The 26,735-nt window shown below is 38.3% G+C and overlaps 1 protein-coding gene across 2 annotated transcripts in view; it reads left to right on the top strand.

The window, feature by feature from the left end:
• VAPA (VAMP associated protein A) overlaps positions 1 to 13,400 on the top strand; it is a 68,867-nt gene extending 55,467 nt beyond the window's left edge. For both annotated transcript variants that reach the window (XM_075533158.1, XM_075533159.1), the window contains 2 exons: positions 3,340 to 3,513; positions 11,688 to 13,400. In XM_075533158.1, coding sequence (XP_075389273.1) covers positions 3,340 to 3,513; positions 11,688 to 11,846 — 333 coding nt within the window. In that variant the 3' untranslated portion in view covers positions 11,847 to 13,400. The remainder of the gene's footprint in view (positions 1 to 3,339; positions 3,514 to 11,687) is intronic.
• Positions 13,401 to 26,735: the final 13,335 nt, after the last annotated feature.

Genomic DNA, 26,735 nt, shown 5'->3' on the forward strand with positions numbered 1-26,735 from the left:
ATATAATTTTTGAGTAACCTTGCTTACGCAAATACCATCTCATAATTAACAGGTTAAGCCTTAATGATGCCCTTGACTATTTGAAACCATAGCTTTTGACTTAGGCATTGCGTGTGATTTTCTAAGGGGTAAATGTGGTGGGGTTTTTTTAAAAAATCCAAAATACCACAATTTTTATAGCTAGATCGATTGCTCTGCCTTATGTTTTACTATTTCCCTTTTATTTCCAATCACCCCCACTCCCAAAAAACGCTTACTGCCATCAAGTCATTTCTAGCTCATACCAACCCTATATTCCTGTCTCTTGTTTTTCTAATTATCTCCAGTAGGAATACTGGAATTGAAATTCTGTTGGTGAGAAAGAACACAAAAAGTAAATTAAAATTCAGTTAAGAGTTATTGTAGATAGCCTAAATAACATAGAATGGAAAATGTGAAAATAATGCTATATTATTATGTCTTTATTGATCACTGCGTTCACCTTTCCGTTTATTCTAAGTTGCAGTGTTAAATATAATGTTAATGCATCAGTTTATTAAGAGTCACAGCTTGTTGAATCCGTTTAGTTTGCTCGTTTCATGGTTCTCAGAGCAACCAGTCTCCTCTCTCTGGACCTGTGTGAGGCAACTCTCAAGAGCAAGCTGTTTTCCTGGAGCCAAGCCTCACTAATGGGCCTCCTGCATGGAAGTAGATACCTAAAGTCACACTTGCCTTAGTGTTTCCTAGCAGGCTCTTCGGAGTTTTACTTACTACATGAATGGCTCAACACATTACACATTTTATATTCTACCTTAAATTTATGGAAATAAATTAGATTCCTTTTCATCTGTTCTGTATGTTGACTGCTTTGTAGGGGGCCAAGACAGTATGTGATATAACCCTGCTCTGGAATTCATTTCATGACGACTTGATTGGCTCACTTCTGAAGTGTGGTTAAGGTTCAACATCCTCTTTGCCCTCTAGTATTAATAGTATTAAGTTGGTGCTCCAGCAAGTTGGATAGGTCATTTCCTTACCCTTTTGTTAAAAGCAACATTAAGAAAAATTTCCAAAAAGAAACATCCTAATTCTTCTACCACCACAAGAAGATAATCATTGACATGCATATTCAAAATTCCAGTTAGATATTACCTCGGTGTCTAACATGATTGGAGTGTTAAAAGTACATTTTGTAAAGCACAAAATAGAATATTTAGTAGCACTGTTTTATTTTAAATGGTAGTTAGTTAAAGGATGTGCATACAAGGAATGACCAAACTCGGCTCAATGCCTTCGTGTTGTTTTTAACTCCTAACGACCCTACAGGGCAGGGAGAATCGCCCCTGTGGGTTTCTGCATGTTGATTTTAGCTGATTAAATATACATATAAAAATAATAAGTACCACGATAAAAATAGTTGCTCCACAATAGTGAAAAATTGAGGTAACTCCCATGCACACGTACCCACAATTGTAAATTTCTTGAGTTTTAATATTTTATTTAAAAATAAAGACCAATTATGAAGTACTTGGTAAATTTCTTCAAGTATTTTTTTGTTCACTTTTGAATTCATGTAACTCCTCTTAATATTTTATGCAACTTTCTGTTATCATTAGGGTATTTCCCCACTATTTTTAATAAACTCCTGAAAATTCTTCAGGGACTGTATTGACAGCCATTGTGTTGTTTGCAGAGGAAGGCACGGGACCACCATCATTTTCAGAAGTTGTTCTTGGATAGAACTTAAACACACTTGAAAAAATATTTTGAAATGCATTCTAATTACTTTTAAGGAACAGAATCGGGGAAAGTATTGGTGGGGAGAGCAAACTATATGTGAAGCAGGCTTTTTTAATAATAGATGCAAGTGGGATTCGTTGGGGATGGGGGAAGGTAAGGTGAACAATAGAAAGCTAATGAGAGAAACCCAGTGGAGGCAATGTAAGCTTTCACATCCATTGACATCTCTTTGGCGGTAGAAATGAGAAAATTCAAATGCCAACAGGTCAACTGTGTACAATTTGTGCATCTAAACCTCATTATAATGTACTTGATTTTTTTCCCATGGGTTTAGACATACTGATAAAACAAGTTTGTTCCTTGGTCCTTGTATTCATTTTTTTATATAAATTTGGCAGTTGGAATGATGGGATGGGGTGGGTGTGTGGTCTATAACTACTGTAGGGTGCTATAAAGTTAACTTTGTAAATGGTTACTTAGCACCTTATTTAGATAGTCTGTGTCTGAAAGACCTCGTCACATGTATAAAAATACAAACACAACAAGTGCAAAGGGATGGGAGCAGAGGAAGGAGTGGACTGCTTATCTTGTGCATTTGTATACATGTGAGTAAACATAGTATACGTGCATACGAAACTACATGGAGTGCCAAAAAAGTATTGCAAGTGTTATTTGTGTAAAATATATGAGGTAGCATTGTATGTTTTAATCTAAAAAGTTAAATTTTTAACAAACATGAATTTTAATTAACATTTCAAAGAAGATGGCATTAGTAGTGTTAAGGCATATGGGATAAAAAATTTTGAAGACTTTAGAATGCAGACTCATGAATACTTGGGCAATGTTCTTAAGTATTTTTATTCAGACCTTTACTACTTGGTATTTGGGAAGAATAAAATTTCTGGACTTACAGGCTTAAAGGTAATCACGATACTTTTGTGATTCCATATTGAATTAAGTTCAAGTATTATTATTGTTTGAAATCGCTCATTTTTGCTTCTAGTGAGAGATCACTAACTTCTTTTCAGCCTCTTATTGTCATTTGTGTATTTTTGTTCATTATCTCCCCTTCAATATTTATATCCCGCAGTTGTATTTCTGATTAGAAGTTAGATTTTCATTAGAATGATTATACTACCCCTTCCCTCCAGAACCTCATTTGAATTGCAGAATCAGCATTGAAAATGAACTTCATATTTGGATGATTTTGATTGGCATCAGTCGTTCATCATACTTTAATTGAGTAACTACAGTTGGCCAGAGTGCTGGGCTTAGGGATAAATGACAAAGAATTATAAGAAATACCTCTTGCTCTCTCAACCTTTGAAGTATTTAGGAGAGAACTTCAAAAATAAATTACTAGGATATTTGATAAATTCTATGGTAGAGGTAAGTGCAAAGGGATATGGGAGCAGAGGAAGGAGGGGGCTGCTTATCTTGACCTAGTAACTACTATTAGTTACTGACTTAAGACTTTTAAAATGATTCGCAGGTCACAATGCTTTTGTTTTTAAGTTAAAAGTGAAATGGAAAGCTGGCAACATTTCATTTGAAATCTCTTGGAAAGAATAGGATATGCAGTTTAAATATTTAAGTATTTCCAATATTCTTATAATACAGAATGATATGGAACCTAGCAAAGCTGCTCCACTGAATACACCTAAACAAGATGGACCGATGCCAAAGCCGCATAGTGTTTCACTCAATGATACCGAAACAAGGAAACTCATGGAAGAATGTAAAAGACTTCAGGGAGAAATGATGAAATTATCAGAAGAAAATCGACACCTGAGAGTAAGTTCTGCTCTTTAAGGATAAATAGAGTGAAATGGAGGTATATGTTATTTGACTATTAATAGATCATCTTATAAATCATTTTAGGAATTTACCTTGAGCACTTCTCTATTCATGATGTCCTAGCTTGTCCTCCCTACTGCCAATCTCCTAAAAATCTTTACTATGGCTTGTCGTTGAAATCGAGTTACCGTTTTGTTCTATTCTACATAGCGGTCAAACCAGTGGCAAATAAGTTGCTTACTCATTAAAAAGTTTGTTTGGTTGTTTTTTGTTTTTTTTTTTACTGTGGTGGAGTGTCACAGACATTTCAGTCATTTTTCCGTAGATTATTGAGTGACATTAATTATATTCACCATGTTATGAAATCTTCAATGCCTATTTTCAGTCATACTGAACTGCCTGGAGCTATGCCGTCCTCTATGATGACATTAGTCACAGGTGATTGTTGAGCACTTGAAATGTGACTGGTTCCAGTTGCTGTGCTGTGAATGTAAATTGCACAGTGATACACAAAAAGACTTGGTACATAAAAAGAACAGGAATGTAAATAAAATTTAAAATAATTTTTATATATTGGGTTAAAAACAAATTATTAAAATGAATTTCACTGGGGTTTTTTGTGCTTTATTTCTGTTTTATTTTGTTCAGAATACACACAACCAGGCATAAACAATTAATTCTATATGTGCTATTTAATGGCATTGATTGCATTCTTTGAGTTGTGAGACCATTCTGTTTCTGAATTGTTCTTCCTTCGTTAATTTAAACTTGCTTCATTCTAAGGTTTCTATATGAATTTTTGAATTACTGTTGTCAATTTGATCCCATATAGTTCTTAAAAGATTATAACGCTAGGAAGAAAGCTGATGATGTCTGGCCATTAAAAGATAGAGTGTCTGGGATATTAAATGCTTGAAGTGTAACAAGCGGCCCTCTAGCAGGGAAGCAACTAAGCCCACATGGAAGAAGCACAACAACCCATGTGATCACAAGGTGTTGACAGGATCAAATATCAGGCATCAGAAGACCCCAAACAATCATACTGATGTGTATGAGTGGGGTGGGGTCATAATGGAGACCCACAGCCCATCTGTAGATAATTGGACATCCCTTTACAGAAGGTTCATAAGGAAGGGGTGAGTCAGCCAGAGTGCAGTATAGCAATGATGAAACAAATTCCTCTAGTTCTTTAATGCTTCCTCCTCATCCCCCCTAACCCCTTCTATCATGTTCTACCTTACAAACCTGGCTAGACCAGAGATCATGTACACTGGTACAGATATGAGCTCTCGACACTCCAGGACAGGTAGCCCCCAGAGGCAGGCAAGCAACAGAAACATGGGTGATGGGAGACAGTGGACACTGTAAGATATGAAAACATTATAATTTATCAAGGGTTCATGGTGGGGCGGGGGTTGGGGCTCTGATACCAAGGGCTCAAGTAGAAAGAAAATGTTATGAAAATTATGGCAACACACGTACAAATGTGCTTGATACAATGTATGAATTGTTACAAGTGCTATAAGAGCCCCCAATAAAACTATTTATAAAAAACTTCTCTAGGTAGCCATTGCTTTCACTGCATAACTTAGGACAAGAATGCAGGACATAGAAAACTCAGCAATGCAAGTAAGACAGCTATAAAGCTCAAAGACATTTTCCTGAGTTCATGCTATAGCTAGTAAAACATCTATTACTTTCTTACTTAAAAATCATCTCCCCTAAATCATAGATTATCAGGGAACTTTGTTGTATAAAACCATGGCAGTAAGAATGAAGTTTCCCAATCTTGTCTAGAGGATGTAAATCACTTTGATAGAGAAAGGCAGCCTCAGCTTTAAGTCGGGGATAGAAGGAGGCAAAATTCCATATTTGTCTTCATTTGTAATTCTTTTTTTTTTTCATTTGCAATTCTAAAGGGTCAAGATTCTGGCTCATTTATAAGCCAGACGTAATGTCCACTCTTAGCCATGGCACTGTGTTACTTTGAGTCTATTAAACACCACTTGATTAAAATTTTCCCATTCCAGGGTTGGGAAGGAAAAAAAATATTTTTTTCCCATTCCCTGAGATCCTATTAATAATAACATCCTCTTCCTTTGGCAAAATAAAGTTAACTTTTAGACAGTACCTATGTTTGTCAGTACAGATTTGTTCTTAGAAGTCTCCTTGGACTAGAAAAAGTGTAAATGCTTTACATTTTTTATGCGAGGAATTAATTTCAGTGTGGTTTTTTTATTTTCTTCCTGTTCATGTACAAAGGTAAGTAAAAAACTATGGCTACATAAAATTATAGAAACCGGGGGATGTGGGAGAAGGGGAGGTGGGGGGAAAAGTAGTGGTGTTGAACCCAGGGACAAGAAAACAACAAGTGATCCAAATTGGTGGTGAGGTGAGTGGGAGGCCTGGTAGGGCATGATCAAAGGTAATGTAACGAGAGGAATTGCTGAAACCCTCTTGTTTCCTCCTGTCCCACAAGAGGGACAGGAGGAAAGTCAAGGGAAATAGAGTAAAGAACTGGAAGGCAAAGGGCATTTACAGAGGCCTAGATAAAGACATGTATATATGCAGATGGGGAACTAGATCTATGTGCATATATGTATAGGTTTAGTATTACGGTAGTAGAAGGACATTGGGCCTCCACTCAAGTACTCCCTCAATGCAAGAATACTATTAAATTGACATTCTATGATGCTCACCTTCCCTACACAACCGCTGAAGACAAAGCGAGTGAATAAGCAAATGTGGTGAAGAAAGCTGATGGTGCCTAGCTATCAAAAGAGATAGCGTCTGGGGTCTTAAACACTTGAGGGTAAACAAGCGGCCAGCTAGGTCAGAAGCAACAAAGCCCACATGGAAGAAGCACACCAGCCTGTGCAATCTCGAGGTGCCGAAGGGATCAGGTATCAGGCATCAAAGAACAAAAAATCCTATCATTGGGTGCACACCTCCATGATACGATAGCTGAGAACAAATGGATGCATAGGCAAATGTGGCGAAGAAAGCCGATGGTGCTCACCTTTTAAAAGGTATAGCGTCTGGGGTCTTACAGGCTTGAAGGTAAACAAGCGGCCATCTAGCTCAGAAGCAACAAAGCCCACATGGAAGAAGCACACCAGCCCGTGCCATCACGAGGTATTGAAGGGATCAGGCATCATCAGAACAAAAAATCTTAGCATAGTGAATGAGGGGGAGTGCGGAGTGAAGACCCAAAGCCTATTTGTAGGCCACTGGAGGGTTCTTTGCAGAGGGGTCTCCGGGAGGTGACGAGCCAGATAGGGTGCAATGTAGCACCAATGAAAAATACAACTTTCCTCTAGTTCCTAAATGCTTCCTCCCCCTGCACTATCATCCCAATTCTATCTTGCAAGTCTGGCTAGACCAGAGAATATTATACACTGGTACAGATAGGAACCGGAAACACAGGGAATCCAGGGTGGATGATCCCTTCAGGACCAGCGGTGTGAGTGGTGATACTGGGAGGGTAGAAGGAGGGTGGGTTGGAAAGGGGAACCGATTACAAGAATCTACATGTGACCTCTTCCCTGGGGAACAGACAACAGAAAAGTGGGTGAAGGGAGACATCAGACAGGGCAAGATATGACAAAATAATAACTTATAAATTATCAAGGGTTCATGAGGGAGGTGGAGGGATCAGGAAGGGAGGGGGAAAAAATGAGGACCTGATGCCAGGGAAGTAGAGAGCAAATGTTTTGAAAATGGTGAGGGCAATGAATGTACAAATGTGCTTTACACAATTGATGTATGTATGGATGTTGATGAGTTGTATGAACGTCTAATAAAATGATTTTAAAAGTTGTAGAAACCTTTGTTAAACAATATCAAAACTGAAGCTGTTCTAAACATAGGCTTCATGTAGGTCTATATAGTTTCAAAGGTGGTATTTCCATCTCTGTAACCCTTTCCCAATGAGTTCTGTGCCCCTTGGTATACATCATATCACAATGGCACTTTGGGACTATCCAAATCATACTCCTTTTAACTGGTCTTTAAATTTTATAAAAAGTCGGGGGGGGTGTTGAAGGGCTAAGGTTTCTGAATGAAATTCTAGGAGAGCCTTGGTGGCTAGCATCTAAGAATGTTGTGGTTGCTATTGTTAGGTGCCATTAAGTCGGTTCTAACTCATAACGACCCTTCACAGCAGAAGGAAACACTGCACGGACCTATACCATCCTTAAAATTGTGCCTGTGTCCAAGCCTATGGTTGCAGCCGCTGTCAGTTCATCTTGTTAAGGGCCTTCCTCTTTTTCTTTCCACTTCCAGTTTACCAAGCATGATGGTCCTCCAGGGACTGGCCTCTCCTGAAAACTTGTCCAAAGTATGTAAACTGAGGTCTTGGCATTCTTGCCTCTAAGGAGCCCTCTGGCTTTACTTCTTTCAAGACATATCTGTTCGTCCTTTTAGCGGTCCCTGATACTTTAAAGTCTTCGTCAGCAACACATTTCAAATACATCAGTTCTTCAGTCTCACTCCTTATTCAGTGTCCAACTTTTGCATGCATGTGAGGCAATGGAAAATACTGTGGTTTGGGTCAGGCACACCTTAGTCCTATAAGTAACGCCTTGCTTTTGGCTAATATTTTCAGCACGGTTTGAACTTCTTTCTTCTGCACCATTGATTCTTACTCATATGCTACCTCCTGATTTAGTGGAATGTGGACTAGGGTGTGGTTTTTTTGTACAATGACTGTGTCCTTTCCATTGTGTCTCCATGCTTCCAGCATCGCTCAGTATTTTTGTTCATAGGATCTTTTTAAGATTTCAACTCGAGGCTTGAATCTTTTTCTTGAGTTCTCTTTCAGATATGCCGAACATCTTTTTCCCTTTTGGGTTTCTAATTTTCAGTCTTGGTACATTCCATTATAATATTTGACTTTATCCTCTCAAGCTGCACTTTGGAATTTTCTCTTAAGCTCGTTGACTTCATCCTTTACTCCATTTACTTTAGCTACACTCCAATTAAGAACCAGTTTCAGCGTCTCTTATGACACCCACTTTGATCTTCTCTTTGTTTACAGTCTTCTTCGTGACCTTTGACTTTCTTCATCAATGATGGTCTTGTCTTCCCCTAGCTCATCAGGTCTTCTGTCATGTGTGTTCAATGCTTTAACTCAAACTACAACTCATGGTCATATTTTGGCTCTCCTGGACTTGTAAAATTTTTCTTCAGCTTTTATCCTAAACTTACATATGAACTGTTGATCTGTTCCACATTCTGCCAGTGATACTAAACTCCATCTGGGGAAGTCTCTGTATAAAGAAAGTGTATAAGTATTGCCTTCATGTTGTTCAAAACCAGCATTTGCTCTGAATAAGTCATTGGTTTTGCAAAAATCTATTATGCAAACTCCAGCTTCATTTATCTCCAAGACCCTATTTCCAACTACTGTTCCTTTTTGTTTCCGACTTTTGTAGTCTAGACTCTAATGACCAATAATTATCAACGTATTTTGATGGCATGTTTGATCCTTTCAGAATGAATGCTTTGGCAGAATTCTTCAAATTTCTTCATCACTAGCTTTTGTGGGGTTTTTGGTTTTTTTTTTGGCTTTACAAAGAGAACGTTATTCTGTCTTCCTTGAGGTACAGGACAAAGAAATGTAGACGTGGCTGTTTAAAAAAATAAGGTTCAACAGGTTGGCTATAGAAAGTATTGGTCTCTTCAACATCTGAGGTGCCTGCATCCCTCGGAGATCTCCGTGTGTCTGAGCATTTGTGGTTTTGATAATAATTGCGTTTATGGGATTTCCTTAAAGGTGGATGAAGACAATCGTATCACAGAAGGAGTATACTCAAGATTGACTTTACAATGTTTTTTTTTGACAGTGAATGTCATGCCATTTTTCTAAGTTGTGTTATTCCTGGCATAGTAAATCATACAACTTTCTGATTCAGAATGGCCAATACCAGTCCACATTTCTGCTCACTAATGCCTATGATATTAATCTCTGTGCAGCCTATTTCATTTTTGACGGCATCCAGTTTCCCTACATTCCAAGTCCTATCATAAGCAAATATTTGCAGCTGCCTCTCCTTAACGTGAGTCATGCTCCATCAGCAAATGAAGATCCCAAATGTTCCACTCCACAAGCTTGACCCAACTCACATCACTAGTCTCAACTCCACTCCTAATAACCAAGTCCTCTGGCACTATCTCTGACAGTGTTCTGTTTGTTTAGGCTTTTTTTTTTCCTAAACATTTTATTAGGGACTCATACAACTCATCACAATCCATACATATACATACATCAATTATATAAAGCACATCTGTGCATTCTTTGCCCTCATCATTTTCAAAGCATTTGCTCTCCACTTAAGCCCTTTGCACCAGGTCCTCTTTTTCCCCTCCCTCCCTACTCCCCCTCCCTCATGAGCCCTTGATGATTTATAAATTATTATTTTGTCATATCTTGCCCTATCCGGTGTCTCCCTTCACCCCCTTTTCTGTTCAAAGCTATGCATAACATTTCCAGTGGGCTTATTCCTGCAAAGTGGGGAGCCAAGTCCTTCTTTGTTGTCTGTTTTGAATCTAAAAGCCCCGCTGAACCTGTTAACTTTGGGTCACACCACAGACATTTGAAATACCAGTGACATAGCTTTCAGCATCACAGAAACATGCGGGCCACCACAGTTCAGCAATCTGTCAAGTGACAGAGCATCTAACAATTCTTACTGTCCAAGTATGAGCTGGTGCATTGTTGTAATGTCCTGTGCCCATTGAGAAAATCTGTCAATATTACCACTTTGCAATCCCCCCAAACAGTTAACCTTAACCTCTGTCTTGAATTTAAGTGGCCTAGCATTTGGACCTTGATCTCGGAATTGTATTTGTAAATTCAAGATTCATCCTCAATTATGATTCATTCCATAAAATTGTCATCATTAACTCCCACATTGCTTAACGCAGTGGTTCTCAACCTGGGGGTCGTGACCCCTTTGGGAGGGGTCAAACTACCCTTTCACAGGGGTCGCCTAAGACTATCAGAAAACAAATATTTCACAATATATAATTACATACTGTGTTTGTGATTAATCACTATGCTTTGTTTTTTTTTGTAACAATGAAAATCCATCCTGCATATCAGATACTTACAATTCATAACAGTAGCAAAATTACAGTTATGAAGTAGCAACGAAACTGGTTTTGTTTGGGGTCACCACAACATGAGGAATGTATTTAAAGGGTTGCGGCATTAGGAAGGTTGAGAACTACTGGCTTAAAGGGTCCATGGAGAAATCAACTCTTCGAGGTAGTTGCTTCATAGGCTTTTGATGCCTACCCAGCCAAAAGCTTGCTGAAGCCAATGTGCTTGCTTAAAATTGAGAACTGCTGAATCTTCAGAGAACCCGATTTTAATAGCTATTGTATCCATGCTGATTCTGAGATAGTTATCAGTTTCTTCCAATTATTTTCTTCACTGAACTTTACAATCTCCCCTCATAACTCACTTTGGAGATCTTCCTATCTTCCTTTAAACTTCTGATCATGAGACAGCATTCAAATAAACTTGTTAGAAAGAAGCCATGATTTGGAAAGCTGCCTACATGCGGTTTCTTTTAAATTGATAATAGCTCTGACCAAAATTGCCTGCCACCCCATGGCCCCAAAGTACTAATTTTTTTTTTGAAGGCATCCTAATAAGTGTTTTACTGAGACAACTTACGTACAACCATTCCCTGATCACATTTTGGGGGAGAATAACCCATGCAGGTATGAACTGGAACTTTTACTGTGTTACTAGTGACTTATTAGAGTTAACTGCACTGTTTGCTTATCCTTGTAAGTATAGCCATGTCATATTTGCTGGGTTATAGAAGTGTATTGTTTGTGTTTTGCATCAGCTTTATTAGGGTATAGCTTATGTACTACAAAGTAAATGAATGCTTTGTAAATGTATGATTCAGTCATTTTAAACAAATTTACACAGTTGTGTAACCACCACATTGCAGTTTTAAAATATTTAAATGACTCCAGGAAGGAAGTTTTCTTACGCTGATTAATAGTTACTGCCTTTTTCCATTTCCAGCCCTGGACAACCACTTTGTGTCTATAGATTTTCAGCTCCAATTTTAACCAAAGGTTCTAGTCGTCTCTGTATGTATATGAATATTGTTTTAAAACCTTTATTTTTATTTTTTTGTGTTTCCTAGGATGAAGGATTGAGGCTCAGAAAGGTGGCACATTCGGATAAACCTGGATCGACCTCGGTTGCATCTTTCAGAGATAACGTCACCAGCCCTCTTCCCTCACTTCTTGTTGTGATTGCAGCCATTTTTATTGGATTCTTTCTAGGGAAATTCATCTTGTAGAGTGAAGCATGCAAAGTGCTATTACTTTTTCTTTTTCCTCTCTCTTGACCAGAAAAAGATTTGTTTACCTACCATTTCATTGGTAGTATGGCCCATGGTGACCATGTTTGTGTGCGTGTGCGTGTGTGCATGTGTGCGTGAGTGTGTGTGTGTGTGGCGTCATGTAGGCTTTGCCTTTAATGATCTCTTATGTTTAGAAAACAATAAAAATAAACTGTTCGGCTACTGGACAAATTGTATATAACGGGATCATCAATAGCAGATGTCAGTTCAATCCTTTATGAAATTCATAAATAAAGAATTGTTCTTTCTTTGTGGTTTTAATAAGAGTTGAAGAATTGTTCAGTCTTGTAAATGTTATTTTAATTAATCCCTTTAAATTTTACCTGTTGCAGTTACCTCTTGAAATATGATTTATTTAGATTGCTAATCCCACTCATTCAGGAAATGTCAAGAGGTATTTTGTGGGGGAAATGGTGCCTCTTACAGTGTAAATTTTCTCCTTTACCTTTGCTAATATCATGGCAGAATTTTTCTTATCCCTTGTGAGGCAGTTGTTGACTTGAGTTTTTCATCCTTACAATCCTATCCCATGGTATTTAACATTAAAAAAATTAATAAAACTGTTAACAGATTCTTGCTCAATAGCTTGTGTTTGTTGTATATTAGATGGGGATACCAGGGAAACTACAATATGGTCACTTGAAATTTATCAGGCATATCATCTTTCTCACATTGAAACGTAACAGCTATTACATATTTGTAATTCAAAAATCTTCATGTATTAAGGAAAAGAATTGATAACATTTCCAGTTAATGGTATTTTTGGAGATCATAATCCTTTTGTCTTCAAGTTAGTGCAAAATAAGCTAATGCCATCAACATAAAAATATAGTATATTGTAGTCCACTTATGTATATACACCATTTGGCTATGTTACATTTAATTTACCACATTCTTATCTGATTGTTTTAGTATCTTCTTAAAGAAGACTAATTCTCCTTTGTTCTAGCCAAGTATTTAACCAGCCTAGTTTTTAATTTTATGAATTACTTCTATAATGAAAGATTTCATGATAAAAGTTAAAATTAGATTTTGTTGTTTTCTGTCTAATTTGACACTCAAATTTCCATGATGGAAATGTTTTATTATTGAGCAAGCCAGAGAGAGAGAGAGTATGTGAGTGTGTGTGTGTGTGTGTGTGTGTGTGTGTGTGTGTGTGAGTGTGTGAAATGTCCTTTGAAACCCTTCTGTTAACCTCATGAAGCACATTTTCAGAATAAATATGCATTGTAGGGTCTGATACCTTCCTGCACTTAGTCTTTTTGTCTGTATGTACTCCACTTGTACTAGGAAAAGACATTTCATAACCAGAGTAAACATACTCAGTTTCTTTAACTGAGTTCAAACTAATAAAAATAAGTTTTTATTCTCTGAAGTTTGTTTTCATAAAAGGAACACTTTTACCTGAAAGTCAAATTGAACGTTGGACTTGATGTGGTGCAGTGAAGTATGTTAGGCCCAAATTTATGTGCATGCACATTTTACCAAAAAGTGAAATTCTGTATTTTGGTTGCCTTTTCATTTCAAGTGTGTTTTGAATTCGTGAGATCACATGTATCGTGTCATTGTGCTCTGTGGTGGTAACTTTTATAAAATCTCCCTTGTGTGCGAAAGTTACTAAAACACAAGTAATGCCTACCCGCTATTGGGTGGCTAAGGTTTCCATTGTCGGGTGCTGTACTACCATTGTAAAAGTTCCTTACCTTTCGGATAACTGGAAACGCATGCTAACAAATGCCTGGCATTTTCACCCTGTAAATGCAGAGTTAGTAATTCTTTGGCATACAGCTCTCTGTAATCAACATTGGTGGTGTGTATCAAACTTGATATTTCATAGCCATCTTTTTTTTTCCTTTTCACTAAGTTCTCAAGAATTTAGCCAAATCCCGTTTTATGGGAATGATCCTTCAAATTAATTTTGTTTAATAGTTGTGGAATGAGGCCTTAATGAGGATTGAGAAAACTTTCCCCTTGCCTCACAGGTAGGTAGAGAGGCAGTGCTGGAACTAGAATATGCTATCCTGTCTCTAGTGTCTTTACTGATAATTTCTAGAGAAAGGCCTAATTTGACAGAAATATAATACAAGATACTATTTAATATATGTGAAGTTTGCTTATCATGAGATTTCCTTACAGGATAATGGTTAATTAGTATCATGTGTGTGTATGGTTAGTGTTTAGGCTAGGAATGTTGCCCATACAGTGTATTTTTAGGTGTTATTTGTTTTTTTAATGTATCATGCAATGGTTGGCTTTGAGATATATTAAGTCTCAGTAGCAAAATAAAAGTGTACATGGGCTTAACTGTTTTACATACCAGAAGATATTCTGATTGTATAGCAGCTTTTAATTTCTATTATTTTTTATAGCCGTATGAAATGTGATCAATCAAGTTTTACAACCAGCAGTTACTTTAAAAGAGTACAGTATAACTGTATTGAGTGATAATATATAGATTTAAATTGTTTGCCTTCATTCCTTATATGTTTAGAAATTTTTGCGTTGCCTGCTTACTTGTGTATGTAAGCATGAGGGAAATAATATTGTTACTAATACTAATCACAATCAAATAACTAAGGCCTTAAGTTTATATGTGACGCTAAATGCACTACCTACCTTCCTTCTTTCTTTCTATAACTAATGTACCTTAACTTTTTCTTGTATTTACAAGAAACAAGTTTAAGAATTTTATTCTGAGTGTATAGTATGTTAACTTTTCTTTTTTAAGAAATGAAAATACCAAAATCAGGAATTCTGGTCAAAAAAATCATATTCTCCTTTAAGTATCTTTGCTTACAAAACCTAAAGTTAGTATTATCTGGAAATTACTTTTGGATTATCTTTCAAAATATACAACTTAAACATTTTTATTAATAGAGTTAAAAAGAAAACCATTATTAGAGAGCATATCCCCAAATTGTGTGCTACTTTAGAAACATAAGTAATCATTTTCCTAGAGCTTTGCACATTCCTATTTAATGGTTTTGGTGTGTGCATAGTTTTTTTGTTTTTTAATTAATATAAGGAGTTAAGGAAAGAGCAATGCTTACCATATGGAAAAACAACAAAATAAATTTAAATGGTCTTTATTTTATAGCAGTTAGGGAAAATAAAATATTGCGTGAATAAATAAACTGTTAAAAATGTGGTGATGTGTCATTTTTGTTTTCAAAATACAAAACTATTTTGCTTCAGAATATGATGGCTTGCCTATCTGTGTTTCTGACAAGCATTAATAGCTAAATTTCAACAGAAACCTGAATTCTAATAGTACAGTCTCACATGCGTAGTGATCTTGACTTTAACAAGGAATATTTGTTTAGTGGGTAATGAGGACAGCCTGATACATGCAGAAATGTAGAGCAGCCCACTAGGTTTCGTATAGATAAGTTTAAATATACCCTTTTAAGGATAGGACATTTTTTACCCTTCCCACATTACTGATTATAGAAATGAAAGCATTCATTTTTAAAATGTTACAAAAAAATCTTCGGTTTTACCTTGTGCTATGAACATTTGGTCCATATGTTAATTTGTATATTAATACTAATTATCACAAAATATATATAAATCTTGTATTTTTATCAGTTGTCATATTAAGAACCTAGTGCCTGAAAATATTTTTGTTTTTATGATTTTTAAAATAGTTATATTGATATATAGATAGCATGTCATACAATTCAATAGTTCAGTCATAACGGACTGTGTATTCATCACCACAATCAACATTTTCTAATGTGTCCGTTGCTGTTGACTCCCTTTCCTCAACCTCTCCATTCACGTCCCCAGGTAATTATTAATCCAGTTGCTGTCTTCATAAACCCATCCATCCTGACTTCCCTTTACAGAAGAATATAAAAAGGATGGTTTTGAACCTTTTTGGTATTTACTTTGTGTGGAAGGAAGGTTTACAGGGTCCTTCCGTTTTTCCTTTAAGCTATTACACATTTTGTTTCATGTCACTGGTTGTGATTCCCTCAACATCACTCATCTTCAGCCATGGTTTCCATTTCCATTCCTCCTCGCCTAACCCTGCCTGCTGTTAATAGTGCTCTTTTGCTCTCAAATGGTTCACTGGTCTAAGCGCATACCTCCCTGGTGGTCTTAATCACTTTATATGCCTACTATTTTGTTTCTTGTTTAGCTGACAAAGCATTATTGCTCTTTCTGCTGGTAATTCCCATTATAAGTACCTATGCCCACTTATGTCGGGGCTCCTGATACGTTGGGCTGTTAATTGCAAAGTCAGGTCAAAACCACCTGCTCCAGCAAGAAACACTGGGCTTTCTACTCCTGGAGTTGCAGTCTCCCCTCTTCAACAAATGGTGCTAGGAAAATTGGCTCTTCATCAGCAGAAGAATTAACCAATACACCATGCCTCATGCACAAAAATGAATTTAAAATGGTTTCAAGACCTAATTGGAAACCCCAGAGCTAAGAAAATCGAGACAAAGGCCCTATTGCAGGGCATACACAAACTACCAAATATAATGAAGCAGATACAGTGGAAGACAAAATGGGGCCTTTTAAAGCACGTGCACATTCCAAAGACTTCATTGGAAGACTAAAATTACAGCCCTTGAATTAACTGGGAAATAATCTTCAGCAATGACACAACAGACAAACTACCACTCCAATAAGAAAAATGTAGTCCAACTACAAGTTGGGCAAATGACATGAATAGGCAGTTCACAAAGGACAGTAGGTGGTTAAAATATATTAGGAGAGGCTCATAATCACTAGCCACCAGGAGATGCAAATCAAAACTGATAGCCCATAAGTGTGGAAGCACAAGCTATGGTGCCACCTAAAACAAGGGACTATAAATACCCTAAGACCCAGTAAATACCTCTTCTGGGTGTAGACACCAAAGAAATAGAACATACTGGGAACAGCTCAAATGCCCATTAATCAAGGAATAGCTAAGAAAAGCATATATATATCTGGAATACTATGCATCCCTACAAAGCAATGAAACCAACATGGAGGGGACCTGGAAACAGGCTGAGTGAAATTATTCAACCAGAAGGATTAATGTATGTGTTCATTGTCACTAAGAAAAAGGCAGGCTTCTGCTCTCAGTTCTTATAACTGTATCTTGTCTCCCAACCAATATGGTAGAGTATCATATATCTTTAAAAACTTGGAGGAGTTTCTCAAGATGGGGGCAGGGAGAAAATCATTCAGTTGCTGCCATACAACATTGTGCTAAGGTCACCCACCCCAAATCAATAGACATGAGTGATCACAAACCTTACTGGAAATCCAGGGGGTAGGGGTGGGTATGTGCATTTTGGAGAAGTCAGTCACGTTACTGAGAGTGGGTAAGCCAGCAGAAAAGCACCTTCCATAAGAAAAACACATAGAACCCACAGGGAGAGTATGCCTGGTATATTCCTAATTGGACACGACCTAGCTGTATCCAGCCCTTGGTGACCTGGGCTGTGTGCTATGGATTGGACTTTAGACTGTCTTTGGGCCACACATCATAGGCCACTCGAAAGATTTGGTGTGAAAGCGGCACTAAACTGGGCTTACCTCAAACTCAACTATAGCAAATTAACCAAACTAACACACTTCCTTGGACTTGATGGTGAAATGCCTAGTGTGAGATAATGACTGCTGTCCCACGGTTATGGAAGCGGAGGTTGGACTGTGGTTTGAATCCTTTGCTTTGAGGATTCCCAATGAGTGCTAGCCCAGACTCTCATATATTTACCATTTGATGAGCCCTCCATCCTTGTGACAAAGCTGGTCAGCATGATTCTGCCATTGTGAATGTTGCTGAAAGTTTTGCCCTATCACCAACCCCTATTTTATATGTCAACAATTCATGTATTGCATTCTGAACTTGGCCTATACTTGTATAGTTTCTCGACAATGTTTCAAATTCTATGCCTTTGGCTAATGAGACTATCAGTTGAATTACCTTAAGCCCGAGGAGCATGGTTTATAATGTTTCTTATCAGAAAATGATAATGATATCTCTAAACTGAACCATGGGCATACTTTCATATTCCCTCTGGATCTGGATTATATAATTTACAATTCTGGGATCACAGAAGTTTGTGTGTTTCTTCATGTGGATTTAATTGACGTCTCACTTAGCTGCTGCTTGTTTGGAAATAAGTCTTTAATAAGACCCCAGATGCTATTCTTCCTGATAGGAGGAGATCCAAAAAAAGAACTGGAATTGCTCAGGGTTGAGCAGAACTTTGGTAGTGGAATAGTAGGTTATGAGGTTGAACACAGCTTGCAAGAACAGCACTATGGGGGAAACAAGTGTACGAGTGGTTTTCTTGTCTCAAGAGGTGAAAAGTCGATTGATGACAAACCTCATACTAGATGTCCGTCAACTTTCCAAACAGACAAAATGTCAACTTGTAGTGCATTTAGAGTTTGTTCCACCAAGTCAGACTATTAATCAAGCTTTCTAGTTAGAGCTTCTGAAATGATTGCACAACAGTGTGCAACAAGAAAAGGCCTGATTCGTGGCAGATGGGGGACTGGCTTTGCCACCACAACAATGCGCCTGCTCACAGCTATCTCAGGGCACCAGTTTTTGGCAAAAGACAGCATGCTTCTCTTGCCCCATGCACCTAACCTTGCTCCATGCAACATCTTTTTTTTTTTTTTTTTTACCACAAATGAAGAGAAATGAGAAAAGAGTAATTTGGCTATGTAGAAGAGGTGAAGGATAAAGGGGGATGCTGTTAGCCACCCAAACAAATGATTTTGGAAAATGTTTCCGAGAATAGAATCTCAGATTTGAGAAATGTAAAAAGGGTAATGGAGAGTACTTAATGGAAAGTGATAAGGTTGTTTTGTAAAAAAATTTAAATATAAGAAAAAAATGATTAAGGCAAAGACTGTACAGATATGCTTTATACAACTGATGTATGTATATGTATGACCTGTGAAAAGAATTGTATCAGCCCCAATAAATTGTTAAAATAAAAAAAATTTAAAATTAAATTTAAAAAAATTTAAATATATAGCTTTGAAAAAATTGTTTTTAGGGGGGTACCCCCTCATATGTGAATCATAGAAAAAGGAATGGATTTAGGGCTCACAGCTAATACTAGACTTAATTTATAAACAATTAGTTCTTAAGACATGACCCTGCTTGATGCTCGCCCTCAAAGAGATCACTAAAAGTATGAGTGCTATAGCCGCAGAGTGGTGGTGAAACCAGATACTTTCTGGCTATCAGACTAGCTTCAGGGATCTTAAAGACTTGTCTTCAAACAAGCAGCCGTGTAATTGAGGTATCAACTGAGTCCACAGGGAAAAAGCACGTCAGCCTGTGTGATCCAAGGGTTGTAAATAATCAAGTCCAAATCTGAACTTCAAATTGTGAGCACCCAGTTTACAGAAGGCTATGAACGGCAGTAGCACTCTAAAATCCATTCAGAGGATCCGCACATAGACTTAGTCTCTGTTGAATCCCCTCTGCCCTTAGTCAATGGATACGAATAACCCTGCTATTAAAGGCCACGGTACAGCCAACTGGAAGTATACTTAGGTTGAAATGTTAATAGCCTATCATTTGATCTTTTTATACCATTTGAAAGTTACCTAAGTTTTTAATATTCTCTGCTTTCTTTGAGGTTTTCTTTTGTTTAGTATTTACTGGTTTTTGGTTTTGCTTTGTATGAATTTGTATGATCGTGTTATGTTTTGTATGGTTTTCTGTGTAAGAAATCCTAGATAGACCAATGTATAGAGGCAGTAATTGGATAGGAGCATGGCAGGGAAAGATGGGAGAAATGAGGAATTAACTACAATGACTGTGAAGAAAATGTTCCTAAATTGCACAAATCTTAATATGATGGCATAATTAAATAGTATGTGGGGGGTGGGGACACTGAGCCATCACTTCAAAACTAATAAAACAGACAATAACAAGTGTTGGCAAAAAGTGGGGGAGGGAGAATTGCAACTCTTTTCCCATTGATTATGTATATGCACCATATATACTTGTGTATAAGCTGAGTTTTTCAGCACATTTTTTTCCAAATACTTTTATTGGGGGCTCTTACATCTCATCATAATCCATACATTCATCCAGTGTGTCAAGCACATTTGCACATATGCTGCCATCATTTTCAAAGCATTCTCTTCCTACTTGAGGCCCTGATATCAGCTCCCCATTTCTTCCCCACCCTCCCCCACCTGCCCTCCCTCACGAGCCCTTGATAAGTTACAGATTACTGTTTCCGTATCTTACATCGTCCTCGGTTGCCCCTCACCCACTTTTCCATTATTCATCCCCCAGGGGTCAGATAGGTTATAGGTTGTTCCTTGTGATAGATACCCCCTTTCTCACCTCACCATCCCCTAATTCTACTGGTATCTCTACTCACATTGTTGGCCCTGAGAGGTTTAGCTATCCTGGATTCTCTGTGGTGAGGGCTCTTATCTGTAGCATTGTGCATGCTCTAGTCTAATCCAATTTGTAAGGTAGAATGGAGGTCATGATAGTAGAGGAACGTGTGTTTCATCAGTGCTATGCTGCACCCTAACTGGTTCATCTCTTCTCTGTGACCCCTCTGTAAGGGGATGTCCAATTGTCTACAGATGGGCATTGGGTCTCCACTCATGCCGTCTCCACCCCCTTCACATTGGATATGATTTTGTTCTGGGTCTTAGACGCCTGATACCTGATTCCATCGTCACCTAATGATCACACAGGCTGGTGTGCTTCCTCCATGTGGGCTTTGTTGGTTCTCATCTAGATGGCCACTTGTCTATCTTCAAGCCTTTAGGACCCAAGACGCTGTATCTTTTGGTAGCCGGGCACCATCAGCTTTTTTCTCATTTGTTTATGCACCCATTTGTCTTCAGTGATTGTATCGGGAAGATGAGCATCACAGAATGCCGGATTGTTAGAACAAAGTATTCTTGTGTTGAGAGAGTACTTGAGTCGAGGTCCAATGACCATCTGCAACCTTAATTCTTAACATATAGATATGAGTACATAGTTCTATTCCCCTCTTGTTATATATATATATATATATTTACATATGTACATGCCTGTATTTAGGCCTCTATAAATGTCCTATGCCTCCTGGCTCTTTCTTCTAATTCCTTTTACTTTCCTCTTGCCCCACATCATGTTCAGCCTTCATTCAGATTTAGTAATTCCTCACTGCTATTGCCCTTGATTAAGCCCCACTAGGCATCCTATAACCTTCCTTCCATTGATTTTAGTTCATTTGTTGTTCCCTTGTCCCTGGGTTGTTTCCTCCTACCCATTTCCTTTCTCCCACCCGTACCCTATCCCCCCACCCTGAACCATTGGTCCCATTCTTTTTATCTCCGAATTATTTCTCCCACCTATCATCTAGATAGACATGAAGATACATTAATATGTGCAAACCAGGGAAAGACAAATAAAACAGCGAGGGAAATCAAAACCAACAAAACAAGAGCTACAACAATAAAATAACAGCCACTGATAAAAAAAGGAAAAGCCTATAAATAGTTCAAGGTCTGTTTGTTGACCTTTATGAGTGTTTTCCAGTCGAGTCTGATAGGGTGCCACACTCTGTCTCCAAAGCCTATTTTTTGTATTCCCTGGGGTTTTCATCAGTCTGCTCCCCCTGCTGCTCTTCTACATGCCCTCAGTGCCTCACCCCAGCATGATGGGGCCACACTGTGCACTATTCCCACACTATATCTCCAGTACTGTCCCCTGCAGTGCCATGGTTCAGTGAGGGACACCGTGCCCCATGGTGGGGCCAGTCCTACGGTCCTCCCTGTGTCTGCTCTGAGCGGGCTTGGTGGGTCAGGATGTCATCTCCTCCCTCTCCATCCCTTTGTGTTCCCCCATGTGCTTTAATCTGATGTGCCCCTCACCCCAAGCTGTAGGCCCAGTGCTGTTCTCTGAAATGCATTCTTCTGGGGGTGGGGGGAGGGTTGTCCACATAGTTAGGATTGGGGCTGGCCCCTTCAGCACATTTTTTAATGCAGTTTTGTGGTAAAATTAGGTGCCTCAGCTGATATTCATGTTGGTTTATACTCAAGTATCTACGGTAAATTTAAGTTAAAAACGGTTTCTTGGAAACGCCTCGGAAATTTAGATATATACTTTTCAACTGAGAGTTATCTTTTATTTTGCTATTGGTTTTTTTTTTTTGTTTTTATCAAATGTTTTCCTTTATTTGAAATTCAGGATAGGCACATCTATGGAGCTAGTAAATGGATTGATAGTTTATTGGGGGTGGGGATAAAAAGGAAACTAATAGCAATGAGTACAAGAAAGTAGAAAGTTAGAAAATTGTAGTGATGAATGTATAAATATCTTTACACTATTTTGAGATATGTAAATTAAATGTCAATAATTTTTTTTTAAGTTACGTTCTTGAAAACTCAAAAGGCCAGTTCTACCCTCCCCTGTCTGAGCTGACCTTGACTTACTGGCAGTGAGTTGATTTTGGTATATCTACTTGACGTTTATTTTGCCCTAAAGTATGTTTCCGTTTGTATGTATTATACCCCTCTTGAAATAAAATAAGCTAGTAGGAGAACTCCATTTTGTTTGTTTTCAGTGGTGGTATTCAACTATGGAAGAACATACTCTGAGCAACTTTACACGCTAGTGACAATTCACGTAGCCAATGTGGTGACCTCAGGTCACAAAGTTTCTTCTGATGCTGTGGTCATTTTCATTGACAGCCAGTATCACTGATTTTATGGGCTCTTAAATACCATGGCCAGATCTGAAATGGTTTTTTTAAAAAATCATTTAATATACAAAAATTATAATCTCATAACCCGTTTTAGTGGTTTTAAAAAAGAAATTCAGTAAAATCTATTATCTATTGATTGCCAGAACACAAAGGTTTTTTAACTCATATATGTTGGGTGCAAGTAAAAAAAATCAGAATGTGTTTTAAAGGATTCTATTTTAACACTTTGCAGCATCTAAAATGACTATGGAAATTTTTTTCAGCTTTTCTGGTAAGTAATTTATAATCTTTGTAGGAATTATACTTTAGAATTTTAATATATTGGAAAGATGTGGGGCAAGCAAAGTTTATTTTTTGTTGTGTGCTATTTCATCAAAAATATAATAAAAATGATATGGAGATGAGTAAATAATGGTTTGTATTAAGCTACTTTGAGTTACAACTGGGGAAATATTTCACTTTTTTAAAAAGTTGAATCAAAGAAATTTTTTGTTCACAGTATTTCTTTGGATTTTTTTAATCGTTTTATTAGGGCCACATACAACTCATCACAATCCGTACATTCATCAATTGTATAAAGCACATTTGTTCATTCATTGCCCTTATTATTCTCAAAACATTTGCTCTCTCCACTTAAGCCCATGGCATCAGGTCCTCATTTTTCCCCTCCCTCACCGCTTCCCCTCCCTCATGAACCCTTGGAAATTTATAAATTATTATTTTATCATATCTTGCCCTGTCTGACGTCTCCCTTCACCCACTTTTCTGTTGTCCATTCCCTAGGGAGGAGGTCACATGTAGATCCTTGGAATCTGTTCCCCCTTTCCAACCCACCATCCCTCTACTCTCCCAGTTCTTTGGATGTTTTGTGCAAGTAAATTGATGTAATTATTAAAGTTTGGAATTTCTTTTTCTAAGTTTAATGATCATATATAATGTACTATCCGTGAATTCTCATCTCCCCAAAAGGAAAATGCTCTTAACATTTTGAGCTCTTGATCAAATTTATCAACTGAGAAATTTATTAATATGTTTCAACAAATCAGTTTCCTACTAGGAATGTACATTTTATAATGGAGAAATGCTTTAATAAAAATCTTGAAATTTTATAATTGGGTAAAGCAGTTCCTTTTAGAAAGATGGGTGAAACCGATAGCTGCCCCCTAAAGAAACCATGAGTTTGTAAGTGCATAATTCATTTTAAGAAGAGAAAATTATGTTGAAGAGGAAGCACATAATGGTATGTCATCTATTGTGATTTATAAAGAGACAAACTTGGCAGTGCTGGAGTTAAGCATGGAAAACAAAAACAATAGCCAACACCATCTTACTGCCACCAGGTGTAGTCTGACAGCAATCGTGTACGAGGCAAAACTACTCGTGTGGTTTTCTGAGACTAAATCTTTATGGGGAGTACAACACCTCATCGTCATCTCAAGCCAATACTTTCACACTTTCACAATTCTGATGGAAAGATTTGTGAAAATTTTGTGTCTAATGGGCACCTAAATAAGTGGAATAAAGATTCCAAAGCATTTCTTGGAATAATTGTAACTAAAGATGAACATGATTTTACCAATATGATCCTGAAGACAAAGCAAAAGACTAGGCATGAGCAAAGGTCATAGCAATGGTTTCTTGGGATACTCGAGGCATTTTTCTTGTTGGCTTCCTGAGTGGGGAGGGCAAAGAATAATAGCATCTGCTTATTAGGAGAGTGTTTGGGGACAATCAGTCAAAGCTTTACAGAAAAAAAATGCCTGGGAAAGGATTAGCGTGTCTTTAGCTACAATGCTCCTGTTGAATACTTCCTCAAAGAAGGGCAAGTTAGCATTTCTCAGGAAATCACTTGGCATCCACCGTTAGAACTGACTTGGCTTCTTCAGACTTCTTTAAGCATCCTAATCTAAACGATATTTAAAAGGCACCTATTTTTCTTCCATTGATGATTTTTACCTTTAAATTGTATTTACCTGGTTAAATTCTAAGGTCTCAGTTCTTCAGGGAGGGACTAGGTGGCTGGTATTGCTTATGAAATTGTCTTGGCCTTGGTCAAGCTGATGTTGAGAAAGTTCAATTTTTAAAATTATTTAATTCCATTAGTCCCAAGGACTTTATGAAGTGCTCTCATAGATATGTAATTCCAAAAATGTGTAATTGAAGCCCTCTTTATACCCACTCTCCACAGACCACATTTCTCATGTAAACGCTATAGCCAGAAGTACATACATATTGCAATCTCTTTAAAATGCATGTCATCACAATTTATGGTGCTTGACCCCTTCACATGTGGCCAATCAGTTCCCTACTTAGAATTTTATCCTCTTGTTCTCTGCCCTCAGCTCTGGGTGGTGCCAATGGTTAAGAATTTGGCCGCTGACAGAAACGTTAAGGATTTGAGTCTGTCTAGAGATCATATAGAAGATAGTTGATGGACTTCTGAGAAGATGATCATTGAAAACCACGGCGTTCAAGAGAGAACAACATGGCTGGCCCTACTATGAGACATGATGCCCCTCAGTGACTAAGGGCGATACCGGGGACAGCACCGGAGACACAGTGTGGGAATTGCACCTGACCTGATCCCACCACACCGAGGCAAATCACTGGGGGAGTGCAGCGGAACAGCAAGGGAATGGAGTGGCAAGGTCCCCAGGGAATGCTGAAAGTGGACTTTGGGGCCAGGGCGTGGTGCCCCAACAGACTGGACTGGAAAACGCTCCTAAGGGCCAGCAAAGATCCCTGAACTAACTACAAGCTTTTCTCTTGTGAACTGTTTTGTTCTGTTCTTTTTCAGTGGTTTGTTTTGGTTGTTTTGTTGTCTGGTTGTATACTGTTGCTTTGTGTTCCTCTGTCTAGTTTTCGTGCATGTTAGTGACTCCACAGGTCTGTCTGAATAGGACAGGCTGGATGAACTATCTGGATGAAAAACAACGGGACCGACAGTTCCGGGGGGACTTGGGGTGGGGGGTAGGGGGGGTAAGGAAGTGGTGTTAACAAACCCAGGGACAAGGGAAAAACATGGGAACCCAAAGGGTAGAGAAGGGGGAGTGGCAGGCCTGATGGGAAATGATCAAGGGTAAGGTTGCTTAGAGAAGAGGTATACTCTAGCCCAGGTGGTGATGAAGCATGGTAGTAGGGCAGGAGGAAGGTCAAGGGAGATGGAGGAAAGAGCTAGGAGTCAAAGGGCATTCATGGAGGTCTAGACAAAGACATGTACATGCAAATATATATAGGAGGTTGGGGAAATAGATCTTTGTGTCGATATTTATAGGTCAAGTATTAAGGTGGCGGAAGGACCTTGGGCCTCTACTCAAACACTCCCTCTATGCATGAATACCTTCTTTTATTAAATTGGAACTCTATGATGCTCACTCTCCCGACACAACGGCTGGAGCCAAAGTGGGTGAACAAGTAAATGTGGTGAAGAAAGCTGATGGTGCCCGGCTATCAAAAGAGATAGTGACTGGGGTCTTAAAGGCTTGAAGATAAACAAGCGGCCATCTAGCTCAAAGGCAACAAAGTCCACATGGAAGAACACACCAGCCTGTGTGATCGAGTGGTCCCAAAGGGATCAGTTACCAGGCATCAAAGAACAAAAAATCATATCATTGACTGCACACCTCCATGATAGGATCGCTGAAGACAAATGGGTGCACAAGCAAATGTGGTGAAGAAAGCTGATGGTGCCCGGCTATCAAAAGAGATAGTGTCTGGGGTCTTAAAGGCTTGAAGGTGAACAAGCGGCCATCTCGCTCAGAAACAAATAAGCCCACATGGAAGAAGCACACCGGCCAATGCGATCACGAGGTGCCCAAGGGACCAGATATAAGGCATCATGCAAAAAAAAAAAAGATATAAGTGTGTGTATGTATGTGTATATATGTGTATATGTATATATGTATGTGTATATATATATTATATTAAATGAAGGGGGAAGTGCAGAGTGGAGACCCAAGGCCCAAGTGTCGGCTAATGGAGATCCCCTCATAGAGGGGTTTAGGAGAGGAGATGGGTTAATTAGGGTGTGAGGTAGTATCGTTGAAGAACACAGCTTTCCCCCAGATCCTGGATGCTTCCTCCCCCCAACTACCATGATCCGAATTTTACCTTGCAGGGCTGGATAGGACAG

The sequence above is a fragment of the Tenrec ecaudatus genome, chromosome 15 (genome assembly GCF_050624435.1).
Source record: "Tenrec ecaudatus isolate mTenEca1 chromosome 15, mTenEca1.hap1, whole genome shotgun sequence".
NCBI classification, from domain to species: Eukaryota; Metazoa; Chordata; class Mammalia; order Afrosoricida; family Tenrecidae; genus Tenrec; species Tenrec ecaudatus.